The 26,895-nt window shown below is 42.3% G+C and overlaps 1 protein-coding gene across 6 annotated transcripts in view; it reads left to right on the forward strand.

Moving 5' to 3' along the window:
* Nucleotides 1-26,895, forward strand: part of CYRIB (CYFIP related Rac1 interactor B) — a 151,657-nt gene that overhangs the window by 120,551 nt on the left and 4,211 nt on the right. For all 6 annotated transcript variants that reach the window (XM_045004745.1, XM_045004748.1, XM_045004743.1 and 3 more), the window contains 7 exons: nucleotides 8,675-8,796; nucleotides 12,290-12,395; nucleotides 16,591-16,727; nucleotides 22,589-22,666; nucleotides 23,229-23,345; nucleotides 25,080-25,159; nucleotides 26,336-26,462. In XM_045004745.1, the coding sequence (XP_044860680.1) occupies nucleotides 8,675-8,796; nucleotides 12,290-12,395; nucleotides 16,591-16,727; nucleotides 22,589-22,666; nucleotides 23,229-23,345; nucleotides 25,080-25,159; nucleotides 26,336-26,462 (767 nt within the window). The remainder of the gene's footprint in view (nucleotides 1-8,674; nucleotides 8,797-12,289; nucleotides 12,396-16,590; nucleotides 16,728-22,588; nucleotides 22,667-23,228; nucleotides 23,346-25,079; nucleotides 25,160-26,335; nucleotides 26,463-26,895) is intronic.

The following is a 26,895-nucleotide window of genomic DNA, read 5'->3' on the forward strand; positions in this document are numbered from 1 at the left end:
CCCTCTATCGGATTTGCCAGCAAGAAGGAACTGAGAGGGCGTAGGTTCAGTGGTGCCGGATATACCGGCGCATGAGCACAGCACTCAAAGGGGCACCGCTGCCAACCCTATGGATACTGCTAAGGCAAAAAATCTCCGACACCCGCATACGTGGGCATGCGCACACCTAGAATGGAATGGTCATGAGCAGGACATCTCGAAGAACAATAGTTATGAAAAGCAGGAAACTTTTTTCTGTGAGTTCCTCAATATTTACCAATGCTAAATCAAAAATGGCTTCTCCACTTCTTGGTTCATGACTGTTCGGTGAAGAAATCTGTCAGCTATCACATCCAGGAATATCTGGTTTCTACCATTATTGGTAGCATTTGCCCTCCAATCTATATCTTGGAAATTAAAGTCTCCCATAATCACACAATTCCCAGTACACCTCTACCCCGATATAACATGACCCGATATAACATGAATTCGGATATAACGTGGTAAAGCAGCGCTTGCGGGGAGCGGGGCTGCGCACTCCAGCGGATCAAAGCAAGTTTGATATAACGCGGTTTCACCTATAATGCGGTAAGATTTTTTGGCTCCCGAGGACAGCGTTATATCAGGGTAGAGGTGTAGTATTTATTTCATTAAAAATATTAAAGAGGATTCTATCCATATCCAAATTGGATCTTGGGGGGGAGGGGGAGTCTGTAGCAGACCCCAAGCACTATTCTAGTAGAGCCTTTTGTTACCTTTCTTTCCAAAGTGATTTTGACCCAAACAAATTCCATTTTTTCCGTTCCATCACTTCTAATTCATTTACAGTCTACCTCATTAATACACAATGCTACTCAACCTCCTTTCCCTTTATTTCTGTCTGTCTTGAACAGCACATACCTTTCAATACCTGTTTTCCAGTCATGACTATTATCCCATCATGTTTCCATTTTCCCTATAATATCTGGTTTCACCTCCTGCACCAGTAATTCAGATTCCTCCATTTTGTTACCTGTGTTCATTGCATTGGTGTATAGACATCTTAGTTGTTTCTGCTTGGCCTTACCCAGATTCCTTGCCCAACTAGCTACAGCCTACCTGACTGTTATTTTCATTGATATTGATACTGTTTCCTCTTGTTGCCTATTTTCCTATCCTTTGTTGTTCCTTTCTCCATCTTTTACTTAATTTTCCTACCATTCAGTATTAGCATCACATATGGAGATTACATAAGTATCTTCCAACTGTCTCCCCCAAATTCCTAGTTGAAAGCTTTTTTTATCAGTTGTCCCAACCTCTATCTCAGAAGTTATTTCCCTTCCTGTTCTGGTGGAGTTCATCCCATAAGAACAGTTCTCTGTCCATGAATACCTCCCAGTGGTTGAATGTCCCAAAGCCCTCCTTATAGCACCATTGGCTAAGCCATTTGTTGATGACCATAATCTTGTCTCACCTCTCTCTTTTTCTAGGGACAGGTAGAATCCCACTGTAGATCACCTGAGCCTCCATTTCTTTAAGTGTCTTCCCCAGCCTGGCACAGATTTTTGCTGAGACGCATCAAGGAAGACTAGCAATATAATGTTTTCTGACATGAAGGACAATCAGTGGATTCTTTCCCACTTCCATTAGGATCGTCTTTAGCCTCAGGACCACGTCCTGTATCTTAGCTCCTGGCAGACAACACACCCTTCTGTTCTTGAGATCAGCTCTGGTTACAGGCCTGTCTGTTCCTCTTCTTATTAGGGAGTCCCCAATTAGTAGACCTGCCCCTTCCTGGCATGGGTGCAGTTCTCCAGCCTTCCCTCTTCCCTGTTGTTTCTAGCAGCAAGTTGTCTTGTCTTCTTTTCTCACTTGCAGTCTTTTGTGCATCATCCTCTTTCTTTCTGGGACTCTGAATTCTGTCTATCTCCATTGTCTTTCCCACTTATTGTAGGATTAGCTGCTCTTCTCTTCTTCCTTGCTCTCTCATCTTGTTACTGCCTGTCTCTCCATTTTATTGTCCAACTCAGTAAGCTATTCCTAATATCTATTTCTACTTCACTAGCCAATCTTTTCCTCTGCCTTGTTCTCATAGTCGCATGCTTTCATTGGCCACTTTCCTCATCCAGCAGTCTACCTCACATTGCTCTGGTCCAGCATCCATCTCCAAGTCTTGAGGTTTCCCTTCGGCCTCCTCTCTCCTTCCCTCCATCATCCACTCCAGTCCCCTTCAAAACTGAATCGTAGTTTCTAGCTGTGTCTCCAAACCTCAGATCTTCAGGTGGCACTTTATACAAGCAAAACAGCTTCCAGATACCCACTTCAGAATAATGTAAATCCCATGGCTTCCACATCCACTCATCTTAATTGTTTCTTCCATTCTTTGGGTCACTAGCACTGCTGTCTCTGTAGCAGTCATAGCTTTCCTTCCTAAGCTCCTGTCAAGAAGAGTGGGAACCCTCCCCCCTCCATCTCTCTCTCTCTTTCTCTCCCCTACGAACTCCTACTCAACCTCCCGTTTTCATAGCTCTCTTTCCTGGCTCCTTTGATGCTACTTCTGGGGAGAATATTTCACAGTGCAATAGAAGTTGCCATTAGGGAAGTATTTACTGATATGCAGCGTATTTGTTGCTCAATTTCATTGTTGAAACTATCCTAAATAATCCTTGTCCCTCTTAAGTTAGATTCACTTCTGGCACTCATATCCCCCGTACTTGATAAATTGTCTGTCATACTCTTATGTACTGTCCTTCAACCACCATTCACCCCGTGTGACAGCGCTCATATTCTTACTAGTTCTTATTACTTCAATGCAATACTGTATAGCTTTTCTGAACTCCTCGATATATATTGAATCTAGTGCATTCCAAAACCAATTAAATTTTAAAATTCATTGAAAGTTAGCTCTAAAAGGACTCATCAGTTGCTTGAAACAACTGGGTCAGTCTTTCTAGCTTCTAATTTAGAAACGTAAATTCATTGATTTCAAGGCCAGAAGTGACCATTGTGATCATCTAGTCTGACCTCCTATATAGCACAGGCCATAGAACTTCCCCAAAATAATTCTGGAGCATATCTTTTAGAAAAGCATCCAATATTTATGTTAAAATTCTGAGTAATGGAGAATCCACCACAGCCGTTGGTAAAAAGTTTCAATAGTTAACTACTCTCATCTTAAAAAATTTACACCTTATTTCCAGTCTAAATTTGTTTAGTTTCAACTTCCAGCCATTGGGTTGTGTTATACCTTTCTCTGCTAGATTGAAGAACCCATTATTAAATATTTGTTCCCTGTGTAAGTACTCGTAGACTGTAGTCGAGTCACCCCTTAACCTTCTCTCAGCTAAGCTAAATAGATTAAGCTCTTTGAGTCTATCACGATACGGCGTGTTTCCTAATACTTTAATCGTTCTCATGGCTCTTCTCTGAGTCCTCTCTAATTTATTAACATCCTTCTTGAAATATGGGCAACATAGCTGCACACAGTATTCCAGCAGTGGTCACACCAGTGCCAAATATAGAGGTAAAATAATCTCTCTGCTACTTAAGTTTCCCCTGTTTGTGCATCCCAGGACTGCATTGGTAACAGCAAGTATAAGTATCAGAGGGGTAGCCGTGTTAGTCTGGTTCTGTAGAAGCAGCAAAGAATCCTGTGGCATCCGAAGAAGTGGGTATTCACCCACGAAAGCTCATGCTGCAAAACGTCTGTTAGTCTATAAGGTGCCACAGGATTCTTTGCAGCAAGTATAAGGTGAAGTTAGCCTGTTTACCTGAAAGATCTAAGGCTGTAATTTCCCCCAGAAACAATTGACAGCCTCAACTATTTAAACATTGCCGAGAGCTTTTGGGGTTTTTGCTGTCATCAGGTGTTACAAGAGAAATGTAGAATCCTGGTCTTGTTAATAAGCAAGAGTGGGAGCTCTTTCAGCTTTGCTTTAGAATGAATAATTGTATCAACTCCTCATCCTGTTCTGGGTGCATGACATAGATAAATTCAACGAGTCATTAAATGATTGTCTTTAAAATGAACTGCAGCATAAAAATCCTTCCTCCTCCTCATTCACTGCCCTAACCATCCTGAGGGAATGAGCTCCATAGCCAGAGACCCTTAACTGAAACAGCCCTATTTCCAATCCCCAGAGATGAATAGGTGGCGTCACTTCAGATGACTTCAGAAATGAAGAGCATAATCTACCCTAATGCATCAGTTCAGCATATCCATTTTGTGTAGAATTTCTGACATTGGCTAGTATCTTCACAAATCCTTCTACTACTCTGTCAGTCTCTAGAAGGAGCACCCTTTATAAGGAGGGTGAAGCAAGGAAGAGTAATGGAAAAGCTTTAAGGTTATAGGAGATGTATTTAGTATAAGAGAACCAAAGTGGCAAGTCTTGATTGAATTATTTAACAATGCAGATACTCTGGAATGCTACAGAGCTTTATATTAGACTGTACTGTCCTATAGTATTTCATGTACTATAGCATTTCATGTTTGTACATGAACTGTTAATAGTAAACTGCTGCTTACCTGTCTGCTATTTTTCCCCATTTTTTATCTTCATTTCTTACAGCAGTCTTCAGCAGCTTTCAAAATTATAAATCTGACTTTTCTATGACAGTCTCAAAAATGGTGACCAGTTATTTCTGTAGTCAAGGCCTAATCAATGTGGTGCTATTTTTTCCTTTTTAGAAAGGGAGCAGCAAGCTTCCTTGTGTTCAGATACTTCTTAATATTGAAATGTTAAGTATTAATAAACTATTGCAAGGTCTGCTTAGGTGCACTTGCTAACAATGCCCCATCTTTATATACTTAACATAGATGTCCTATTTTTGTGGTTTAACAAAACTGAATATACCAAAACCAGATCGACAATGTGTGTGTAAACTTTTTTTTGTTCTTTGAGTGCTTGCTCATATCAATTCCAATTAGGTGTGTACGCGCCGTGTGCACGTTCGTCGGAAGATTTTTACCCTAGCAACACTCGGTGGGTTGGCTGAGGCGCCCCATGGAGTGGTGCCATTATGGCGCCGAATATATGCTCCTGCCGACCCATTGCCCCCTCAGTTCCTTCTTACCACCCTTGACGGTCGTTGGAACTGTGGAGCGCAGCATAGCTGATCTCCACCTCCCTAGCTTTACTCGTTCTTCTGTAGATAGTGTTTAGTGGTGAATAGTTCAGCCGCGAACATCTGCAGGGCCGTTGTGTCATAGTCTTCACAGACAACACAACGGCCATGTTTTACATCAACAAGCAAGGTGGGGCGCAGTCCTCCCTCCTTTGTCAGGAAGCCATACGCCTCTGGGTGTTTTGCATAGCCCACTCAGGATGCCACCAGATTGATTTTCTCCCAGGAGCCCAGAACACCTAGGCAGATCACCTCAGCATGTCCTTCCTAGCTCACGAGTGGTCGATTCGCCCGGACATTATCCATTCTGTTTTCCGGAAGTGGGGGTTTCCCCACATAGACCTCTTCGCCTCTCGCGGGAATCGGAAGTACCACGTGTTCTGCTCCCTCCAGGGACGCTGCCCGGGCTCCCTGTCAGACGCATTCCTGATAACTTGGAAAGACCACCTCCTCTATGCCTTTCCTCCATTCTCACTGGTCCACAAGGTCCTTCTCAAGCTATGCAGAGACAAGGCCCGCTTAATCCTGATCGCTCCAGAGTGGCCGAGACAGCACTGGTACACCACACTCTGCGACCTGTCGGTGACCAAACCAATTCCTCTGCCACTGTGGCCAGACCTGATAACTCAGGAGCACAGCAGACTACACCATCCAGACCCATTGTCCCTCCATCTCACGGCATGGATGCTGCATGGTTAACTCAGTCAGAGCTGCGTTGCTCCAGCTCAGTGCAGCAAGTGCTCTTGGGTAGCAGGAAGCCCTCCACTAGGTCCACGTACCTGGCCAAGTGGAAGCATTTTTCCTGCTGGTGTGCCCAGAACGATGCTGTCCCACTGCAGGTACCAGTCCCTACCATCCTGGAGTATCTCTGGTCCCTGAAGCAGCACAGCCTAGCGGTCTCATCCATCAAGGTACACCTGGCAGCTATTTCAGCCTTCCATCCAGGCGAGAACGGATGCCCAGTCTTCTCTAATCCTATGGTCAGCATGTTCCTCAAGGGCTTGGAACGTTTGTACCCACAGGTTCGCCATCTGACCCCTATGTGGGACCTCAGTCTAGTTCTATCCAGGCTCATGGGTGCTCCCTTTGAGCCGATGGCCACCTGCTCACTTCTGTACCTTTCCTGGAAGACAGCTTTCCTCATCCCTATCACATCGGTGAGGCGCGTGTCAGAACTTCGGGCCCTCACAGCAGATCCTCCATATATGGTGTTCCACAAGGATAAGGTACAGCTGCAACCACACCCCACCTTCCTCCCTAAGGTGGTGTCTGCCTTCTACATCAACCAAGACATTTTCCTCCTGGTCTTCTTTCTGAAACCGCACGTGTCAAGTCAAGAGCAATAGCTGCATTCTCTAGATGTTCGTAGGGCTCTCGCCTTTTACATCTAGTGAAAGATGCCCCAACTGTTCGTAGCAGTGGCAGACCGGATGAAGGGCCTACCGGTCTCCTCGCAACGAATTTCATCTTGGGTGACGTCATGCATCCGTGCGTGCTATGACTTGGCTCACGTTTCGACTAGCCACCTCACCGCCCATTCCACTCGGGCTCAAGCTTCATCTGCCACCTTTCTGGCCCATGTACCCATCCAGGAGATCTGCAGGGCAGCGACTTGGTCATCCATGCACACCTTTGCCTCCCATTATGCATTAGTGCTGCAGTCCAGAGACGATGCGGCATTTGGTTCAACGGTCCTTCACTCCGCGACATCTCACTCCGATCCCACCGCCTAGGTAAGGCTTGGGAGTCACCTAATTGGAATCGATATGAGCAAGCACTCGAAGAAGAAAAGACGGTTACTCACCTTTGTAACTGTTGTTCTTTGAGATGTGTTGCTCATATCCATTCCAAACCCGCCCTCCTTCCCCTCTGTCAGAGTAGCTGGCAAGAAGGAACTGAGGGGCCGATGGGTCGGCAGGGGCATATATTCAGCGCCAGAACGGCGCCACTCCAGGGGGCACCTCAACTGACCCACCGAGTGTTGCTAGGGTAAAAATCTTCCGACAAACGTGCACGCGGCGCGCACACACCTAATTGGAATCGATTTGAGCAACACATCTCGAAGAACAACAATTACAAAGGTGAGTAACCGTCTTTTCCATCCTGATCCATGCATTAAAACTGTTTTCCACAATGTGTAAAATTAACGGATGTGCACTCCAGTTGATGGGTGTGCGCAGCTTCCATCAATGTTCATGGGAGTTATGCATTTGTATCATGGTGAGAAGACCCTTTACACTAATTTATCTTTAATGTGGTATTGATTAGTTACATTAAACATTTACAGTCCTAGCTGCACCTAAAGCATGAAATATAAGCATTAGTGGTCAATTGTTTGCAGATAATCCTTACAAATAAAAATTATTTTTCTAGGTCAGTATAATTACCTGGATTTTGTACTTTGAAAATTTTAGATTAATTTACCTTTGAAAGTTTATTTCCTAACTCATTTTGCCAGTGTAGCTAGCGAAGAAATAGTGTCAGTGTTAAAGTTGCAGAGTTCAGAAGTAATGACCAGTTTCATTGACCTGAATAGCTTTTCTTTCTGACACCATAATTACCAGTTAGGAATATAAAGGGATCCAAAATTGTATTCTTTTATAACTTTTTTTCCCTCACAATCTGATCTCACCTCATATAAATAATTTATGAAATAAAACATTTGAATTGGGATGATACTGCTAAATATTAAAAAATAAAAAATTGTTAGACCACAAAAATGTTATGACATTTCTTAAAACATACATTGTTTTTATGTATTTTATGTTTATTAGGCAAATATAGTATTACTTAAATGATATCCAGAGATGGAGAGTGTCTTATATCTGAAAGAAAGAGATTTAATTATCCTATTATGTGGGATAACAATATATCCCAGTTATAGACAGTATACAGGAGAGTCTGCACAGGTGGCTTTAACAATTTGTTGCATCTGTCTTTGACACAGTTAAAATGGATCTTCTCATGACCAATTAGATTACTGGCCCTTAATCGGCATTTATATTTTAATATATTCAGAACTGAGAATGGGCACAGGGCTATAAAGAATACACAAAAATACAGTTCCTGCTCCCAAAAACTTAAAATATATAAAAGCGTGCAATTTTTTAAAAATGAAAGTAGATAAGACTACCTTGTTTTATAACACTTCTAGTGTATCCTTAATCAGTGTGTCTTTCCATAACTCACCTGTGGCTCTTCCACTGAGTTCCTACTGCATCCTAAAGGTGAAAATAAATCATAGTATGGTTTGATAAATAAAAACATATTAAAACCTGTAAATTTTAATAAAAAACCCTTAAAATAGTAACTAACCATGGTTAATAATGTGTGGTAATCTGGAAGGTTTTAACATCCCTGCTGCCTGTAGACCTCATACACGAAAGGTTCCAAATCCAAACAATGATGGGGGAATATACATGACTGTCGTTATCTTTGTAAAGTTTCTCAGAGAGATAGTGATAGCTTTATGCAGTAAATGGAATAATAGTTATACAAGAATTCATTAGGAACTTTGTCCTATAGATCATGGTGGATGTCTTAAAAACTCACGCAGTTAAATTATTTAATATGCTCTCCTACTGTTTAGATGCCCAGCCTACAGAATCTGAAAAGGAAATTTATAATCAGGTGAATGTAGTGCTAAAGGATGCAGAAGGAATCCTGGAAGACTTGCAGTCATACAGAGGAGCTGGCCACGAAATACGAGAGGTAAAGCATTGTTGGATATTTTGTGATCATACACACAATTCTGTAGAGTGTTATTGGTGTACATAACCCGGAACAGACAGATGAGAGCTGATTTTCAGCTTCTCTGGCAGGAACTATTGCATTAATAATCTGAGGCTTTGGCTACACTTGCATTTCAAAGCGCTGCCGCGGCAGCGCTGCCGCGGCAGCGCTTTGAAGCGCTAAGTGTAATCAAAGCACCAGCGCTGGGAGAAAACTCTCCCAGCGCTGTCCGTACTCCACTTCCCTGTGGGGAATAACGGACAGCGCTGGGAGCGCGGCTCCCAGCGCTGGGGCTTTGACTACACTGGCGCTTTGTAGCGCCGCAATTTGCAGCGCTGCAGAGGGTGTGTTTTCACACTGAAATGAAAATATTACTACTTTGAAGTATGGTTCTACTCTAAAATGTGATTTTAAAAACGATCACTGGCTACCAAATTTGTCTTCAGTAACTTTTATATTAAATGCACATAGCTGAGTAATAAAAAGATGTTTCCTCAAAAGCTTTTATCTTAACAGGATTCTTGCTGCTGGATCTTAGGTCACTAACCTGAGACAGAGATCTGCTTTCTGGGTGTATTCATTAACATTTGGTGACTTGACTGACTAAAACAACTTTTTTATTCTTGTTTACCACTGCAAGCTAACACTGCTATTGGAGACTATAGAAGATTTTGTCTGACCACACATGTAAAGGTTGTTAACTAAGATGAAATTGCAGAATCTTTATTACTTCTAATAATGCATGAGCCAGAAAGAACATAACTTGCCTTTCAGATTCATAGGTAAGTTTGCAGGACTGGCAGTTGGAGCCATCTTTTTGCTCACTGAGAAAAATTGCTGTGCAAATCTTGAGACACAAGAAATGCCCCGATAATACATTTTAATAGTCTTATCTGAACTAGAATCAGATTTGGGGTAGTGATTTCCCTCTCTAATAGCTTGTTCCAGTTGTTTCTTGCTTCTAATAAAACGGTGGAGCAGGCAGTCCTCACATTCCTAGATAATTCATAGTTCTCAGCGCAATGCACCATGCCCCAAAAGTATATGAAGTCCTATTGCTGTCCTCAGCCAAACTGATATGACAACTCTTCTGCAGAGGTAAGCCTACTGCAAGTAACTAAAGGCCTGTGGAAATTGCCTAGACCTGTTAACTAATTTTATATACACATCACCATCAGTGGAGTTTAAAAAGGCATCACACTGTACTTCTCTGGTCTGCTCTTAAGTCCAACTTATTTAAAAGAAAAATAGACTTGAAAAAAGTCAAACTTTGCAGACCTGAACAGCTCTTAATGCAAAGCTGACCACAACCTCAGTGTTCATAGATTCCAAGGCCAGAAGGGACCATTGTGATCATTTAAGCTGGCCTCCTGTGTAGCACTGGCCATAGAACTTTCCCCAAAAATAATTCCTAGAGCAGATCTTTTAGAAAAATATCCAATCTTGATTTAAAAATTCTCAGTGATGGAGAATCTACCACAACCCTTGATAAATTGTTCCAGTGGTTAATTACTCTCACTGTTAAAAAGTTATGCCTTTCCAGTTATGCCTTATTTCCTGTCTAAATTTGTCTAGTTTCAACTTCCAGCCATTGGATCGTGTTATACCTTTCTCTGCTAGATTGAAGAGCCCATTATTAAATATTTGTAGGTGCAGGGACAGCTGAACTGCCGGCACCATCCTGGTTCCAAGCCCCCACCAGCTAGCTCCAACAGGCTGCTCTTTCTGCAAGCAGTGGACAAAGCAGGCAGTTGCCAAACAACGTTATAAGGGAGCATTGCGCAGCTTTAAATGAGCATATTCTCTAATAGAACAGCAACATAACAATGAAACAGTGTTAACCAGGACAACTTTAAGTGAGGAGTTACTGTATTGGGACACCACTGAGTAATCTGAGCATGTCCACAATGATGAGAACCAGGGAAGGAGAGAGAAATGGAGTGTTAATACAAAAACTCCCACCATATACCGCCACACTGTTAGAAATCAGCTAACATTTTTTTTTTACAAATAATAAGAATTAGTTCAAAAGTAATGACTGAAACACAAGATTTGCAGCAAGACATGTAAGAAAACAGTGAACAAGAAGTAAAACAATGTAGTAACCAGTGTAAATTAGACATATGAAAACAAAAGTGTATCAGTTCACAAATATTATGCCGGAACATTAGAATTTCTAAACTTCCTGCCTGTTGGTATCTTACACAGCAACTCTTTCCAAGAGTGTCTGTTTTCAAAAATTTCACTATCCTTCCTGTAAGATATATGTGATATATGCACACTTCTCAAATAAGTTGACTGGGAAGGGAAGGTTAAAACTAGGAAACATTTTAAAAGAAAATTAAATCCCCCAAATACCTTACAATATGGAAGAAAAAAATCAATAAGATTGTTTGCATGCATTATGCTTCCTGTTAGTTTTGGGGAGAAAGGAAATTACTCTAAACTTTAATATTTACTGCAGTAAAATGTTTCTAAATAATTGTATAGAATTAAATACACTGTTTATACTAAAATTCTGCATGAAATAACATATCTGAATTTCTCACAATGTGATCTGAAAAGTACAAATGGGGCCAGCTAATATTTGAATAACGTTCCTCTTTTAAGCAAAATTCCAAATACAAGCCAATGTTCTTGACTGACATTGTTGAATAACTTGCTATTTTAGAACTCAGTTATACAGTTTAATTTTTGAACAAATGTTTTCCTATAAAATGTGACAAAATACTGCAAAGCTAACTGCAATTAATATAGTATGTTTATATATCAAATGTTCTGACACAGCGCTACTGTCAGAACACCAAAAAATCTCAACTACCTGAGATATCTAGTCACTTTTCCCTGGTGTCAAATTCTGCCAGGAGTATTACTTGATTGTATAAAAATTCCATGAGCTAAAGGTGGTTGGTTCTTCCTCCCCATTACCTGATACTGATTGCGGTAGCTGAAACTAACGCTGTGTACTAGCCATGATCATTAAACTAGGCTAAACTCATTCTCATGGAGTATCCCGATAAAGCAGTTATTTTGACCAAGTAGATTGTACTGTGTAAATTGTTTCTTTTTTTGTATTTTAGGGAACTTAAAAATCATCTACATATAAGTAATTGTATAATAGTGTTTACATCCTATAAAGTATTATGTTCATAAAGTGTGCTTAATTATTTTCATTGTGTATGTGTAAAGAATGTACATAACAGGTACAGTATGTGATGAAAAACACCAGTTTATAATTTTCAATGAAAATCTGACTCACAATAGGACACTGGTTGCAACCATAATGTCCGGAGAAACTGTTCTCTTCCCACAATCTAAAGAATAATGCTCCCTTCTTTTGTTTTCCATTAGTACCTCTGATCAACCTCTTTTAATACATATTTTGAATGAAAGAAAACTTTCCTAGTCTTGATTCCTGTTGTTAAGTGAGGTGACTTTTTTTTTTTCTTTCTCCATGTGTTCAATTTTCAAGGCAATACAGCATCCCACTGACGAAAAATTGCAGGAGAAGGCATGGGGTGCAGTTGTTCCACTAGTAGGCAAGCTAAAGAAATTCTATGAATTTTCTCAAAGGCTAGGTAAGTTGAAAGGTTGTAAACTAATGATTTGATATCCTTCATACTAGCCAAAGACTCAAAAAGTAACAGCAGAAATTTTTGTAAGTACATCAGAAGAAGGAAGTCCTGCTAAACAATCAGTGGGGCCATTGGACAATTAAGGTGCTCAAGGAGCAGTCAAAGACAATAAGGTCATTGCGGAGAAACTAAATGATTTCTTTGCATCAGTCTTCACTGCAGATGTGAGGGAGATTCCCACACCTAAGCCATTCTTTTTAGGCAACAAATCTGAGGAACTATCCCAGATTGAGAGATCTTTTTGGAGGTTTTGGAACAAATTGATAAACAGTAATAAGTCATCAGGATCAGATAGTATTCACCCGAGAGTTCTGAAGGAACTCAAGTATAAAATTACAGATCATCTAATTGTGGTATGTAACCTATTATTTAAATCAGCTTCTGTTTCAGTTGACTGGAAGATAACTAAAGTGACACCAATTTTTAAAATGGCTCCCAAGGCAATCCTGGCAATTACAAGCTGCTAAGACTAACTTCAGTACCAGGCAAACTGGTTGAAACTATAGTAAAGAACAGAATTATCAGACACATAGGTGAATGTGATTTGTTGGGGAAGAGTCAACATAGCTTTTGTAAAAGGAAATCATGTCTTACCAGTATATTGGAATTCTTTGAGGAGGTCAACAAACATGGACAAGGGTGATCCAGTGGGTACAGTGTATTTACACTTCCAGAAAGCCTTTGACAAGGTCCCTCACCAAAGGCTCTTAAAGTAAGCTGTCATGGGATAGGAGGAAAAATCCTCTCATGAACCAGTAACTGTTTAAAAGATAGGAAACAATCAGTAGGAATAAATAGTCAGTTTTCACAGTGGAGAGAGGTAAACCGTGATATCCCCAGGGGTCAATACCGAGTCCTTTGCTGTTCAACATATTCATAAATGATCTGGAAAAAGGGATGAACAGTGAGATGGCAATACATCTCAACATAGTATTGCATACAATACAACATTACTCAAGATAGTCAAGTCCAAAACAGACTGCAAAGAGTTACAGTGGGATCCCACAAAACTGGGTGACTGGGCAACAAAATGGCAGATGAAATTGAATGTTGATAAATGCAAAGTAATGCACATTGGAAAACATAATCCCAGTTATACATACAAAATGATGGGGTCTAAATTAGCTGTAACCACTCAAGAAAGAGATCTTGGAGTCACTGTGGATAGTTCTCTGAAAACACCCGCATAATGTTCAGTGGCAGTCAAAACAGGTAACAATGTTAGGAGCCATTAGGAAAAGGGTTAATGTAGTCGGGGGTGGTCGTCCCTCCCCTTCTGGGTCAGAGGGAGGGCACACCGCCTCACTACACCATCGGGATCTCTGCTTACTCTTAGGGTAATTAGCAGTTAGGTGTTAATGTTCCAACTGGCCTAACGGGGCCAAACCGCCAGATAGGCAGTCAGTTCTGGCCCTTAGACATTAATAGGCAGAAAGTTTAAAACAAAAGGAAGTACTTCTTCACACAATGCACAGTCCACCTGTAGAATCTTTGCCAGGGGATGTTGTGAAGGCCACAACTATAACAAGCTTCAAAAAAGAGCTAGATAAATTCATGGAGGAGAGATCCATTGATGGCTAATAGCCGGGACGGTCAGGGATGTACCCACTGTCTCCCGCATAGGAACTACCTGCAAGCCTTATTTGCCAGGGGCAGCTCTAGGTATTTTGCCACCCCAAGCACGGCGGGCAGGCTGCCTTCGGCGGCTTGCCTGTGGGAGGTCCCCGGTCCCGCGGATTCAGCGGCAGGCCTGCGGGAGGTCCGCTGAAGCCGCGGGACCAGTGGACCCTCCGCAGGCATGCCGCCGAAGGAAACCTGCCTGCCGCCCTTGCGGCGACCGGCAGAGCGCCCCCCGTGGCTTGCCGCCCCAGGCACGCGCTTGGCGTACTGGTGGCTGGAGCCGCCCCTGTATTTGCACAGAGGAGTCCATCTTAGATAGCATTCAGCACAGGGCATTTGATCATACCAGGAGAAAAAGATGAGCATAAACACTAGAACTCACAACATTCTGACTGACAGTAAAAACTGTTTAAGAGCATGTTGCACAAACATCTCGTAGTGTATGATGTGGTGACAATTGCCCAGCTAAATAAGGTAGAACCGGAGGCCTTCACAAAGTCCATTCTTCTTCAATAAGTGGAGACTCATTACATGACGTTGAAGGAGAGAGAGATCTAAGAATACTCTGTACCATAGTGGTCAGCAGTTCTCCCAGGGAGAGTGACACATCTGCCAGGGAAGAATATTGGATAGTGAGTAAATTGGTATACTTGAGAGTACATCACTGAATTACAATTTAATTCCCATTCATAATGTGCTTCTACAGAAGCAAGACAAAAGCCATATGTTCTGTGTACAAACATGGCTTGATCAGTTACTATGCACTTTCCTACCAGTAGCTCTCTGTTTCAGGATCATGATCAGAGATACTATACTAAGTTCAAAAGTAACTCATAACACCAAACAGGTCCGAGACACTATGTGGAATGTGCCATAGCACTTCCCATCAAAATCCCATTGAGAGAGATTTTGATTTATGTGCTGCACATTGAACCATCACTTCACTCAACTTTAGATTTTGAGTAAGAAAATGTAGAGGGGATGCACAGATCAAATTGTATTTGATTGTCCTCTAAAAGGTGCTTCACTTACTTTAAAACATGCACCGTTGCCCACTGTTGTAGAGGCAAACCAGTTACACCACTGAAAAGAAGGATAAAATATGTCACCCTCACCATATTGTGCTTCTTGCAGGAATGTTTCCATGAACTTTCCTTGTATGGTAGCATACAGTCATTGGAAACCTCTTGTGGTCTCCAAGAAAATGTAGTATCTTCTTGCACCTGACAATGAAAAAATATAATCCATTAAAAAGTGAAATCTTAACTTAGTTTTGCAGGCCGTAGAGACACAAGATGGGTGAGGTAATATTTTTATTGCACCAACTTTTGTTAGTGAGAGAGAGAAGATTTCAGAATGTCCCTTTGAACTACAGTATTAAGAAATGGTAATTATCCAGTATATCAAAGTGTCCCTTGTATGTTTAGCTGGAACTGCATCAGCCATAGAACTTTCAGAACTGTTTGTGGTGGCTCTGTCTATTGAACAGTATATTTCACCTCCACAATTACTAGCAAATTAGTGCTAAGTGCAGGATCATATTTCATGAATAAGGTAAACTCTGCTTTCTTCAGGCAATCTCATCTCACAGTCCTACCTCCCTCCACCCCACCCCCCTGAAAAAAAACATTTAGAGCAAAAACATTTGAAGGTCTACATAAACCTGTCTAAAGAACATGGGAAACTGACCACTTATTTACTTAGCTTCTCACTTGTTACTGCTGAGGTTTAAAAGTTTCTTCATTAGATATTCAACCAACAGAAGAGTTCTCCATTCTGGGTTAGTGGATTGAAAGATACTTAGAAATGCATCTTTTAATTAAGCAGATAATTTCATGACCAAGTTGTTGTTGTTTTGTTTGGTTTTTTTGGTTTGGTTTTTAAATAAAACGTAACCTGCCACTTTTTAAGAGATTACTGCTTGTCCTCTTTACTAGCTGCATTTCTAATTTTTTGATGTGGCCTTTGAAGATAGAGAAATTTTGTGGTCACTGTTAATTTGTGTTCCTTAACATTGAATAGCTTTTCATATAGCAATATGGACTGACATTACCAACATAAAGTCAATTTAAAAAAAAAATGTAGTCGTGTAACAACTTGAAAAATTAGTTCACTGTAGAATCCAGTAAGATATAAGCCCTGTATCAATAGCAATTCATGGGTAATCTCCAGTATAAATGCCCCATGAAAACCAATGATAACTTATTTGATCTTTAAAAGCAGCAAAGAATCCTGTGGCACCTTATAGACTAACAGACGTTTTGGAGCATGCATCCGACGAAGTGGGAATTCACCCACGAAAGCTCATGCTCCAAAACGTCTATTAGTCTATAAGGTGCCACAGGATTCTTTGCTGCTTTTACAGAGCCAGACTAACATGGCTACCCCTCTGATACTTATTTGATCTTAAAACTCACTTTAGGTCATGGAATTACCATACATTTTAGCATTTTAAGTCAACTACTAATATACAGTAGAAGCAGATACCGTTTCACTTGTTTTGATTTTCTTCATTTAGAGGCAGGACTGCGAGGTCTATTGGGAGCCCTGACAAGCACCCCATATTCACCAACTCAGCACCTGGAGCGAGAGCAGGCTCTTGCTAAGCAGTTTGCAGAAATTCTTCATTTCACACTCCGATTTGATGAGCTCAAGGTAAATTTCCGTGCATTTTTAAATAGGCAGTTCAACTAAAAGAAGCCCAGGCCTGAGGTTTGGAGAAAGCTGGGTTTCATTCCAGACACTGCCACAGACTCTGTGTGACATTGGGCAATTCTCTTAATCACTTTTGGTATCCCTATCTGTAAAAAGAATGATGTTTGCTTCAGTCCCTCTGTGATGCTTCCTAATACTTAAAATCCTCAGATACTCTATCTAGATCAAGGAAAGTTCATTCTTTCATTGAATGCTAGCATTCATCAAATAGAATGGAAAAACTGAGAATTGCTTCGTTTGTGCAGTAGAAGTTGCATATAATTGTCAACACTCACGGGCCAGATTCTGGAATGTGGTTGAATTGCACAGGTCGAATGTCAGGGGCAGGCAGAGGGCAAAGAAAGTTTAAAGCTCACTTTTCTCACTCCCCTGGTCCTGCTGCAACGGTATGAGGGCTAGGTCCCCTGATGGCTACTTTAACATCAGGCTGCAACAGCCACAGGGTACTGAAAATGCGGCCGAGGCCTCTTGAGGTCTCTTCCAGCCCTACATTTCTGGGGTTCTGTGTGTCCCCATTTTAATCTGACATATCTCTTCATCAAGAGAAAGTTGCTACCTCTGGTAATAGATATAGATAGATACATACACACACACACATACATTCTTATCCTATCTGATTTTCCATGTACCCGTAGTTTCCCAAAAACCAAGTAGCAATGGTCTAGACATACTGGTCTAATCCTATGGCAATAAGGCTGGCAAACTGGAGCAGATCAGAACATCCACTCTTCTCTCACATAGTTTTTATTCTGAAAAATTATATAGATCAAAGCAGGAAATCTTATGTGCTCTAGGTACTGCTAAAGCAGTGGTTCTTCTTCGAGAGATGTCCCTGTGGGTGCTCCGCTCCAGACGATGGTGCATCCCTGCGCCTTTTCTTGGAGAGTTTTGCAGCAGTGCCAGTACGGGTCACGCGTGCGTAGTGCCTGCCTCGCATGCTGTTGGCAAGTCATATAGCATGCACATGACCTGGACTCCAGTTCATTCTCAACTGTCCCTGGCCTGACACGGAGTTCAGCAGTCTTGTTGAAAACCTTCATTTCACATTGATAAGTTTAGATACATTAATGAGTTAGGATAGTTTAGACAAGTTAAGTTTCAGTTATTAGAGTTATGTCCCTTATTTAAAATTTAAAAAAGTTTTCTTTTTCCATCTCTTAGTACAGTTAGAATTAGGTTAGGAAAATGCCTAGTTCACCAGGATTTAAAAGATACACGATGTGCAGAGAGGCGATGCCTGTGTTAGATGGACACACTCAATATGTCCATTGCCTGGGGGAAGCTCACGTTCCTCAGAAATGTGCCCACTGTAACAAACTGAAGATTAGAGCATGAAGGGATAGAGACCTTAGACTTAAACTCATCTTGATGGAGAAGTCCTTAAGACCTGTCTCTGACCCAGGACAAGAACCCTCTTCCCAGCATAGGTCACCAGTCTCCCCACCACCATGGTCCCCAAAGGCCAAAAAACCTGCAAAAAATGTCCATCCTCTTAACGTCATAGAGAGCAGATGAACACAAAACGGTCGCCGACCAAATCACTCTCATCGGTGCCAGCCACACTGCTGCTCAGCATGTACGATACTCCGGGCACCTCTGGCACCGGCCACGCGGCAGCGGCCGCCAGCATCTAGCGTTACGGCGCTAAGGGCTGTATGCTGCCCACCTCCACCACAGCACCGTCAGCAGCTCCAAAGGAGACTGCACCGACAACCACTCCTATCTCCATGCTGCAGCCCAATGCTGCTAGCGCAACAGTGCTAACACAAACTGCATTGGCACCGGCTCAGTACACCACACCACCGATGCAATTGGGACCTTGCCCTCAGGCACCAAGGCTCTCAGCATGACACCATTTTCTGTACCACAAGGATTTGTTGGTATCCTCAACTCCGGAGTCCCCTCTCCAGGCATCTATATCTCACTGGGGCCAGTGGTACCATACCAACATTTATCTTCGATAATGTCACAGTTCTTGAGCGAAGATGATGAGGATGTTGAAGGGGAATTTTCCCTTCGCCGTTCCTCCCCTATGGCTACTGGACCCTTACGACCACAGCCCTCATATGTTCACGACATGCCACCATAGTATAGCCACCCATGGATGGCACCAGCCATACCCTATCCTGATCACTGGCCATATTGGAATCCTTGTGGGGGGTCTTACAAAAGACACTACAGCAGGTGCCATGCCCACATAGGGAAGACGCCAGATCCTCACCTCCACCTTCAGAGACTGTAGTGACAGAGATAGATGAACCCATGGCAGAGCAAGAAGAAGACACTGCTCCCGACGCCTCGCCAACCAACAACAATTCATCCTCCTCACTGGACGAGGCTATTATGCCTCCACCACCAACCATGGTGGATGACTTTACCCCTTTCCAAGACTTATTCAAAAGAGTGGTCAGTGAGCTCAAAATTATTCTGGAGGAAGTGCCAGAAACTCAACATGAACTAACTGATATCTTAGACATCTTACTCCTCCAAGATAGCATTGGCAAGGCTATCATGGAACCCGCCAAGACGGTGTGGCAAACTCCAGCCACCGTACCTCCTACTTGCAAAAGGGCGGACCGAAAATATTATGTTCCCTTGAAGGGATCGGAATTTCTGTTCACACACCCAGCACCCAACTCTCTGGTGGTGCAAGCAGTCAACCAAAGGGGCAAACGACAGTACTTTTGATCCACCCTACGATAAAGAGAGTAAGAGGTTAGACCTATTTGACTGCAAAGTATACTCTTCGTCCATGCTTCAAGTCAGAGTGGCAAATTATGTGGTAGTACTTGCCAAATATGACCACAGGAACTATGGCAAATTTATGGACTTTATTAGGGAGATCTCAGAGGAAAAAGGGCAACAATTTAAATCTCCAGCATCGCTTGCATATTTTACATAAACAGGCAAGGGGGAGCCCGATAACATTCACTATGTACCGAGGCTAGGAGACTCTGGAATTGGTGCATCCAACACAATCTCGATATCTCAACTTCCTACCTACCTGGATGCCAGAGCACCATAGCAGACGAACTCAGCAGATGTTTTCAGCAGGACCATGAATGGGAATTAAATGATGCAATACTGGAATTCATATTCTGAAAATGGGGCCACCCACAAATAGAGCTGTTCTTGACTGCCCGCAACACCAAGTGTCTATAATTCTGCCCCAGATCAGGTCTGGGGAATGGATCAATGGGGGGCTTATTCCTGACCAGGTGGGACACAGACCTTCTCTATGCATTCCCACCAATACCATTACTATCCAGAGTAATACAGAAAAGAAAAAAAAAAAGGGACTGACAAAGCCAGAGTCATCCTAATAGGCCTCACGTGGCCAAGACAAGTGTGGTATCCATACATAATACGGATGTTGGCATGTGCCCCAATCACACTCCCTCTCTGTACGGACCTATTAACACAATGAGAGGGCCAGATGCAAGAGCTGAACATAAAGATGCTACATCTGAAGGCATGGCTCCTGTATGGGTCTCTAATGACGAACTAAGTTGCTCTGAACAGATCCAGAGGGTGCTACTCCACAGTAGAAAACATACCACACATGGCACCTACCTACATAAGTGGAAGAGATTACAGCATGGTGCACTGTCAGACAAACCAATGCAACATCTGCGCCTTTTCCATTGTTATTAGACTACCTCCTGGAATTAAAACAATCCAACCTTTCCATCAGCTCAGTAAAGGTACACCTTGCCTTATCACCTCCTTTCACCAAAAAAAATCAATGACACTACAATCTTTGCTCACCCAATCACCAAGCGATTCCTCAGGGGCATCCAAACCATCTATCAGGATGTAAGACCACCCACACAACCCTGGGACTTAAACTTGGTCTTAACGGCCCTCACTTGGAAACGATTTGAGCCTTTAGCAAACTGCTCCCTACTACACCTATCCATGAAAGTGTGACATTCCTAATTGCAATCACATCAGCTAGATGTGTGGGAGAAATCGGGGCACTTGTGGCAGATCCACCATACATAAACTTTTTTAAAGATAAAGTCACGTTACAAACCCATCCTAAATTTCTCCCCAAAGTACATGCGTCCTTCCACATTAATCAACCTATATAGTTTCCAACTTCCTTTCCTAAACCACACAAGAACATGTTTGAAGCTAAGGGTATGTCTACACTACCTGCTGGATCGGCAGGCAGTGATCGATCCAGCGGGGGTCAATTTATCGTGTCTAGTCTAGATGTGATAAATCGACCCCCAAGCACACTCCTGTACTCCACCACCATGAGAGGCACAGGCAGAGTCAGTGGGAGAGCGGCAGCAGTTGAGTCACCGCAGTGAAGACACTGTGAAGACACTGCGGTGAGTAGGTCTAAGTACATCAACTTCAGCTGCGTTATTCACATAGCTGAAGTTGCGTAACTTAGATCGATTTCCTTTCCTCCTCCCCCTCCCCCCCAGTGTAGACCAGGCCTAAAAAGCATACCCTCAACATTAGAAGAGCACTAGCTTTCTACTTGGACAGAACCAAGCCATTTAGAGTTTCACCAAAACTCTTGATATCCATCACAGAAAGCTCTAAAGGTACCTCCATATCCACACACAGACTCTCTAAATGGATATCTGGATGCATTCACCTGAGTTATCAATTAAAAGGTGCACATAACCTACAGCAGGGATAAAGACGCACTCTGCTAGATCATATCAGTGTCAGTAGTGTTCCTAAACATTTCAGTTATAGACATATGCAAAGCCACCACTGTGGCCTCCGAACACACCTTTGCCAAACATCATGCAATCACACAAGGCCCTAAGGCGGATACTCGGCTGGACTGAGCTGTATTATCGACAATTATCCTACCAACTCCGAAGCCCCTACCATCCTAGGAGGGCACTACTGTACAGCCACCTGGAGTGGAGCACCCACAGGGACATCGTCGAAGAAGAAGAGAAGGTTACTCACCTTGTGCAGTAACTGAGGTTCTTCAAGATGTGTGTCCCTGTGGGTGCTCCACTACCCACCCTCCCCTCTACTTCGGAGTTTAAAGTAGACTGCGGTAGAGAAGGAACTGAGGATTCTGGGTTGCATGCAAGCTAGATGAAGTGCCAATGGCACGTGAGGCAGGCACCGTGTGCGTGCGACCTGTACGGGCACTGCTGCAAAATTCTCCAAGCAGATGCGCAGGGACGCACCATCACCTGGAGTGGAGCACCCATAGGGACATACATCTCGAAGAATCTCAGTCACTGCACAAGTTGAGTAACCTCCTCTTCTCAAACTTATTTAATCCTACCCCCTCCTTTGTGTCTGTAGTAGGTTACGCTCCCCTACCCTGGGCACCTGGCCAACAGCCACTGCTCTCCAGCTGCCCAGCTCCTAAGGCAGAGTGGCAAGCTGCAGCTGGGCACTCAGCTCTGAAGGCAGCACCGCTGCAATCAGCAGCGCAGAAGGTAACGGTGTCTATACCGTACCACCCTTATTTCTGTGCTGCTGCTAGTGGTTGTGCTGCTTTCAGAACTGGGTACCCGGCCAGCAGCTGTAGCTCTCCGGCTACCCAGCTCTGAATGTGCACAGTAAGCTTTCCCCCCCCCCCCCCCAAAGTGTCTCATACCCCTGCAATACATTCTGTGCCCTTCCCCCTGGACCCCCAGTTCTAAAGACATCCAGGGCTTGCAAGGTGCTGGGTGCTCTATGCTTCCAGTGACTTCAATGACAGTTGAGTGTGCTCTGTACCTCTTAGTATTATATCTCCATAAAGTTTCTCATCGGCTCCTAACTGAGCACCTGTCACTAAAATATATTTGTTTTCTCACTTTTTGTAGATGACAAATCCTGCTATACAGAATGACTTCAGCTACTACAGAAGAACTTTGAGCCGTATGAGGATTAATAATGTTCCAGTAGGTAACCTCTAGAAGTGAAAAAACACTTAAATGCTAAATTCTTTGTCTTTCTAGTACTACTTATCCAGATTTTTACAGTACAAAACAATTACAGTAAAAGCTGTGTTATCTGGCACTTTACCAACTGGCAAGCTCTCTAAACTGGCATTTCTGATCTTCATTGAAAGTCCGGTTTATAGTCCAGTTGGCACAGGTCCTGCAGGTTCCCTATCTGGCTCCGCGTGACTCCCCAGAAGCGGTGACATGTCCCGGCTGCTCCTAGGCGGAGGCGTGGCTAGGCGGCTCTGCACGCTGCCCTGCCCCACCCTGAGCGTTGGCTCTGCAGCTCCCATTGGCTGGGAGCCGCCTGAATCTGGTACTCCGAAACCCCTCCCATGCCCCCTGCCCCGAGCCCCCTCCTGCACCCAAACTCTCTTCCAGAGCCCACACCCCCTCCTACACCAAAATTGCCTCCTTCTTAGTTAACTGAATTTTTTGACTTACCGGCACCTCTCTTTCCCCCAACATTCCAGATAACAAAGCTTTTACTGTACATATAATTTTGTATCTTTGTTTATAGGCAGAGGGTGAAAATGAAGTAAATAACGAATTGGCAAACAGAATGTCTTTATTTTATGCTGAAGCAACGCCAATGTTGAAAACCTTAAGTGATGCCACGACAAAATTTGTGTCAGAGGTAAGCATATGGGAGAAGGTTTTCCTTTGACTTGGATATTGCACTGTAAAATGCAGCTATGCTCTGAAAGACCACTCTTAAAAAGTTATTGTGGGAATCTCTGTCCTGATAACTCCCAGGTGAAATTTGCTGACTTAGGGATTGTCTACATGGCGCAGCAAAGTGCATCAGAGGGGTAGAGGGGAATGATTTATAGATCGCTCTAAAATTCTGTGTTCTAACTGCACAGGATTGCGTTAACACAAACTAGGTGCCTTTCAGAGCACACCAGCAGTCTACATATCTACACAGGGCAGTTACAGTGCAGCACATTAGCGCACTCTACAAATCACAACCCTCTACTGGGCTTTGCTGGCACCGTGTATACAAGCCAGTAATTTACAATCTGTAAATCGAATCTCTGCCTTTCACACAATCAGGAGAAATTTAGATACAGCCAGTCTTGCAGATGCTGTGCATGGTAGAATAAGTTTCAGCTGGCCTTCCCGCAGTTCTGTTATAGGCTGTTGTCCAATACCTGTGTCTATACTGTTACTAGTAAAAACTTATTTTATCCAGTAAAATAAGCACATGCCTGTTGTGGTGGTGTGCCTTCGGTTATATTGTCTGATGATCTGATTTTTAGTCACTTTTTCTAATCATATATCCGTACTTGAAAAGGGCTTCTGGAAGCAAAGAGTGAAACAAATTGGGCTTGAAGATGCCTGCTTGAAATTGAGCAGCAAATTAAAAGGAAGTGATGTGCTTTTTTTTAAAGAGAGAGTCCCAGGAGAGCTTTATTCTGGTACATATAGAAGTTAAAATGTAATTACAACAATACAAGCATAAACTTGATTAGATATGTAAATGTGTTAGAATAAATCTTGAACCTGTTATGGAATAGGATCAAAGTATCCAATGACTTTCTCATTTGTCCTGGAACTACCTATTTGAAGTATCTGACATGATATCCACGACACCACTATTATTGACTTGGCTCACTAATTACCAGTTTTCCATGTACAACTAAGAAAAATCAACCTTTGTTTTTAAAACTACACCTCTACCCCAATATAACACTGTTCTCGGGAGCCAAAAAATCTTACTGCGTTATAGGTGAAATTGAGTTATATCGAAGTTGCTTTGATCCGCTGGAGTGCGCAGCCCTGCCCCCAAACGCACACACCCCCCCCAGCGCTGTTTTACTGCGTTCTATCCGGATTCATGTTATATCGGGCCACGTTATATCGGGGTAGAGGTGTATACATTTTTTTTAAACAAAATATGTTGCTTTTTCAAATGAATAGTAATGTATTCTTAATACTCTAGTACATAATGATCTCTAGTCAAAGACAGAGAATCTTATTTTAAGGTCACATTTTATTTCCTTCTCAATGGACCTGTCATGCCACTGTTTAAGCTCCCCACTGAAATCAATATAGCAAAAATAAACTCCCCAAAAATCAATGAGAAGTTCTGTGTAAAAATGGAAACTATAATAAGGCCTGGTGTCTGTAACAGTGGAAGTGGTACAATCACTATGGTTTTAAAACAATTGATTGTAAACGCTTTATTGGTAAAGCTAGATTTACCAGTACTGCAGTGTTTCTTAACCCCTAAAGGGGTGGGTGTGGGTGTGTTTTTAAACTAGAGCATCCAGTCTAAGGTAGTGCTCACTGACCTGGAACTGTACTAGGTTTTACAGTATCACACTTTCATTATACTGAATAGAATTACTTATTTCTCCTTTCACAGAATAAAAATTTACCAATCGAAAATACCACAGATTGTTTAAGCACCATGGCTAGTGTGTGCAGAGTCATGTTGGAAACCCCGTAAGTATGAGCTGAGTGACAAAATTCTGTTCTTCATTTATAGGCCTCTTGTGCACAGTGTCTATAGAAAATATAAGTATGCATGTCAAGCGTAATCCATGATGCATAAAATGAATGGGGAAAAAATAGGAAAATCAACAAAATGGGAGCCAAATAATTTTTTTTTACTAAACTCCATAACCTTTTTCTAGCCTTGTTATGGCTTATTTGTCTCATGCATAGATACATCATGTTGTCTTTCTCTGAGAATATTGTTTAATATTTAAAAGTAGAATGGGTATGAAAGTTAGCAGATCTCTCAGTACCTTTGTAAATGCCTTTGTCATGCATAATTCAGGAAAATATAAACATTTGAGCACACTTGCCTAGAGCGTGTTTTGAAAAATGGCTTGAGCAATGCACGTAATGGTTCTTTCCTGTTTTTGTTAACCGCTACATCAAAGGAGAATTCAATGGGTGAATGGTGGCTCCTGCAAGTCTACTGCCTGGGTCCTTGTTTGCATAGTGAATATAACAACTTGCAGGCTTGGGCTACTCGAGTCTACTGTAAATGTGACAAACTATGGGCAGGTGAAGGAAAAGTCAGACGTGTGCTAAGTTTTTCTAGCCAGCTGTTCCCGGATCTGAAGAGGCTCCTATTGATTTAGCTGTTCAGGAGTGGAGTAGCAATGTCAGATAAAAACAAAAACACAAGGACGGGGCTGAATACCACAGTGCACGTTTTATTGGGGGGTATAAGAAGGAGGGACTCCAAACATTGAACTTCGGGCACAGTTTGTGCCACTGACAGACAAGCAGTTAAGTCTTGCTCATAAAAACTTGGCGTCCTTATTCCATGCGTACATCACAAGTGAATTGTCTTTTTCTTCTTTGGGTATAAACTAAATGTTCGCTTGTTTGGAAGAAGCCAAGATAGCTAATACGAAAAATCCTGAAATTAACAGCAATATGTCAGTTTGGGTTTGAGAGGGAGTTATTCTTCCAGTTTCCAAATAATGGGCTTTCTAAGCAATGGTGTGACTTCTGTGTTGGTGGAAAATAGTTGCATTTTTCTCCAAAGAAACTTTCCGTTTTTGGAAGGTTCCCCTCTTAAGTGACCTTTTTTCAGGGTTAAAGACGAAGGCCTGTTTTGGTGTTTAATATCATAATGGATATTTTTGTGTTCTAAAATTCCAGTGAGTACAGAAGCAGGTTTACAAATGAGGAAACAGTATCGTTCTGTCTGAGGGTAATGGTGGGTGTCATCATACTCTATGACCATGTGCATCCAGTGGGCGCCTTTGCCAAAACTTCAAAAATTGATGTAAGTTTTGTGTTGCTCATAGCCTTTGGATGTTTAAACCAAAGTTATAAGTAGACTCTCTCTTCCCCCCTCCCATTGTAATATGAATTTTCTGAGTCCAAATAAATCAGTAACAAGCATACGTACATTGTGGGATGCTCCTAATTGGTTGGCATATACTACCATATACTATACATGATGTCACACAGCAAGCAATCCAAAATATGCATTCAGATGCACAAAGAGGCATCTTAAGAGTTAAGGTAGAAAGTGAATTTCAGTGGAATCCAGATAGCACCCAGAAACATTATGATACTTTATTTACACAATGTGTCTATCTCTTAAATAAGAAACGTTAGAATATCTGCAAATGAACGGCTAGTAGGTTCAGTGTGTCCCCCCCGGCCACATAATTTTTCATCCCTCATGATCATCCAAACCAGCTTGGATTGGT

This window comes from Mauremys mutica, chromosome 2 (genome assembly GCF_020497125.1).
Source record: "Mauremys mutica isolate MM-2020 ecotype Southern chromosome 2, ASM2049712v1, whole genome shotgun sequence".
NCBI lineage: Eukaryota > Metazoa > Chordata > Testudines > Geoemydidae > Mauremys > Mauremys mutica.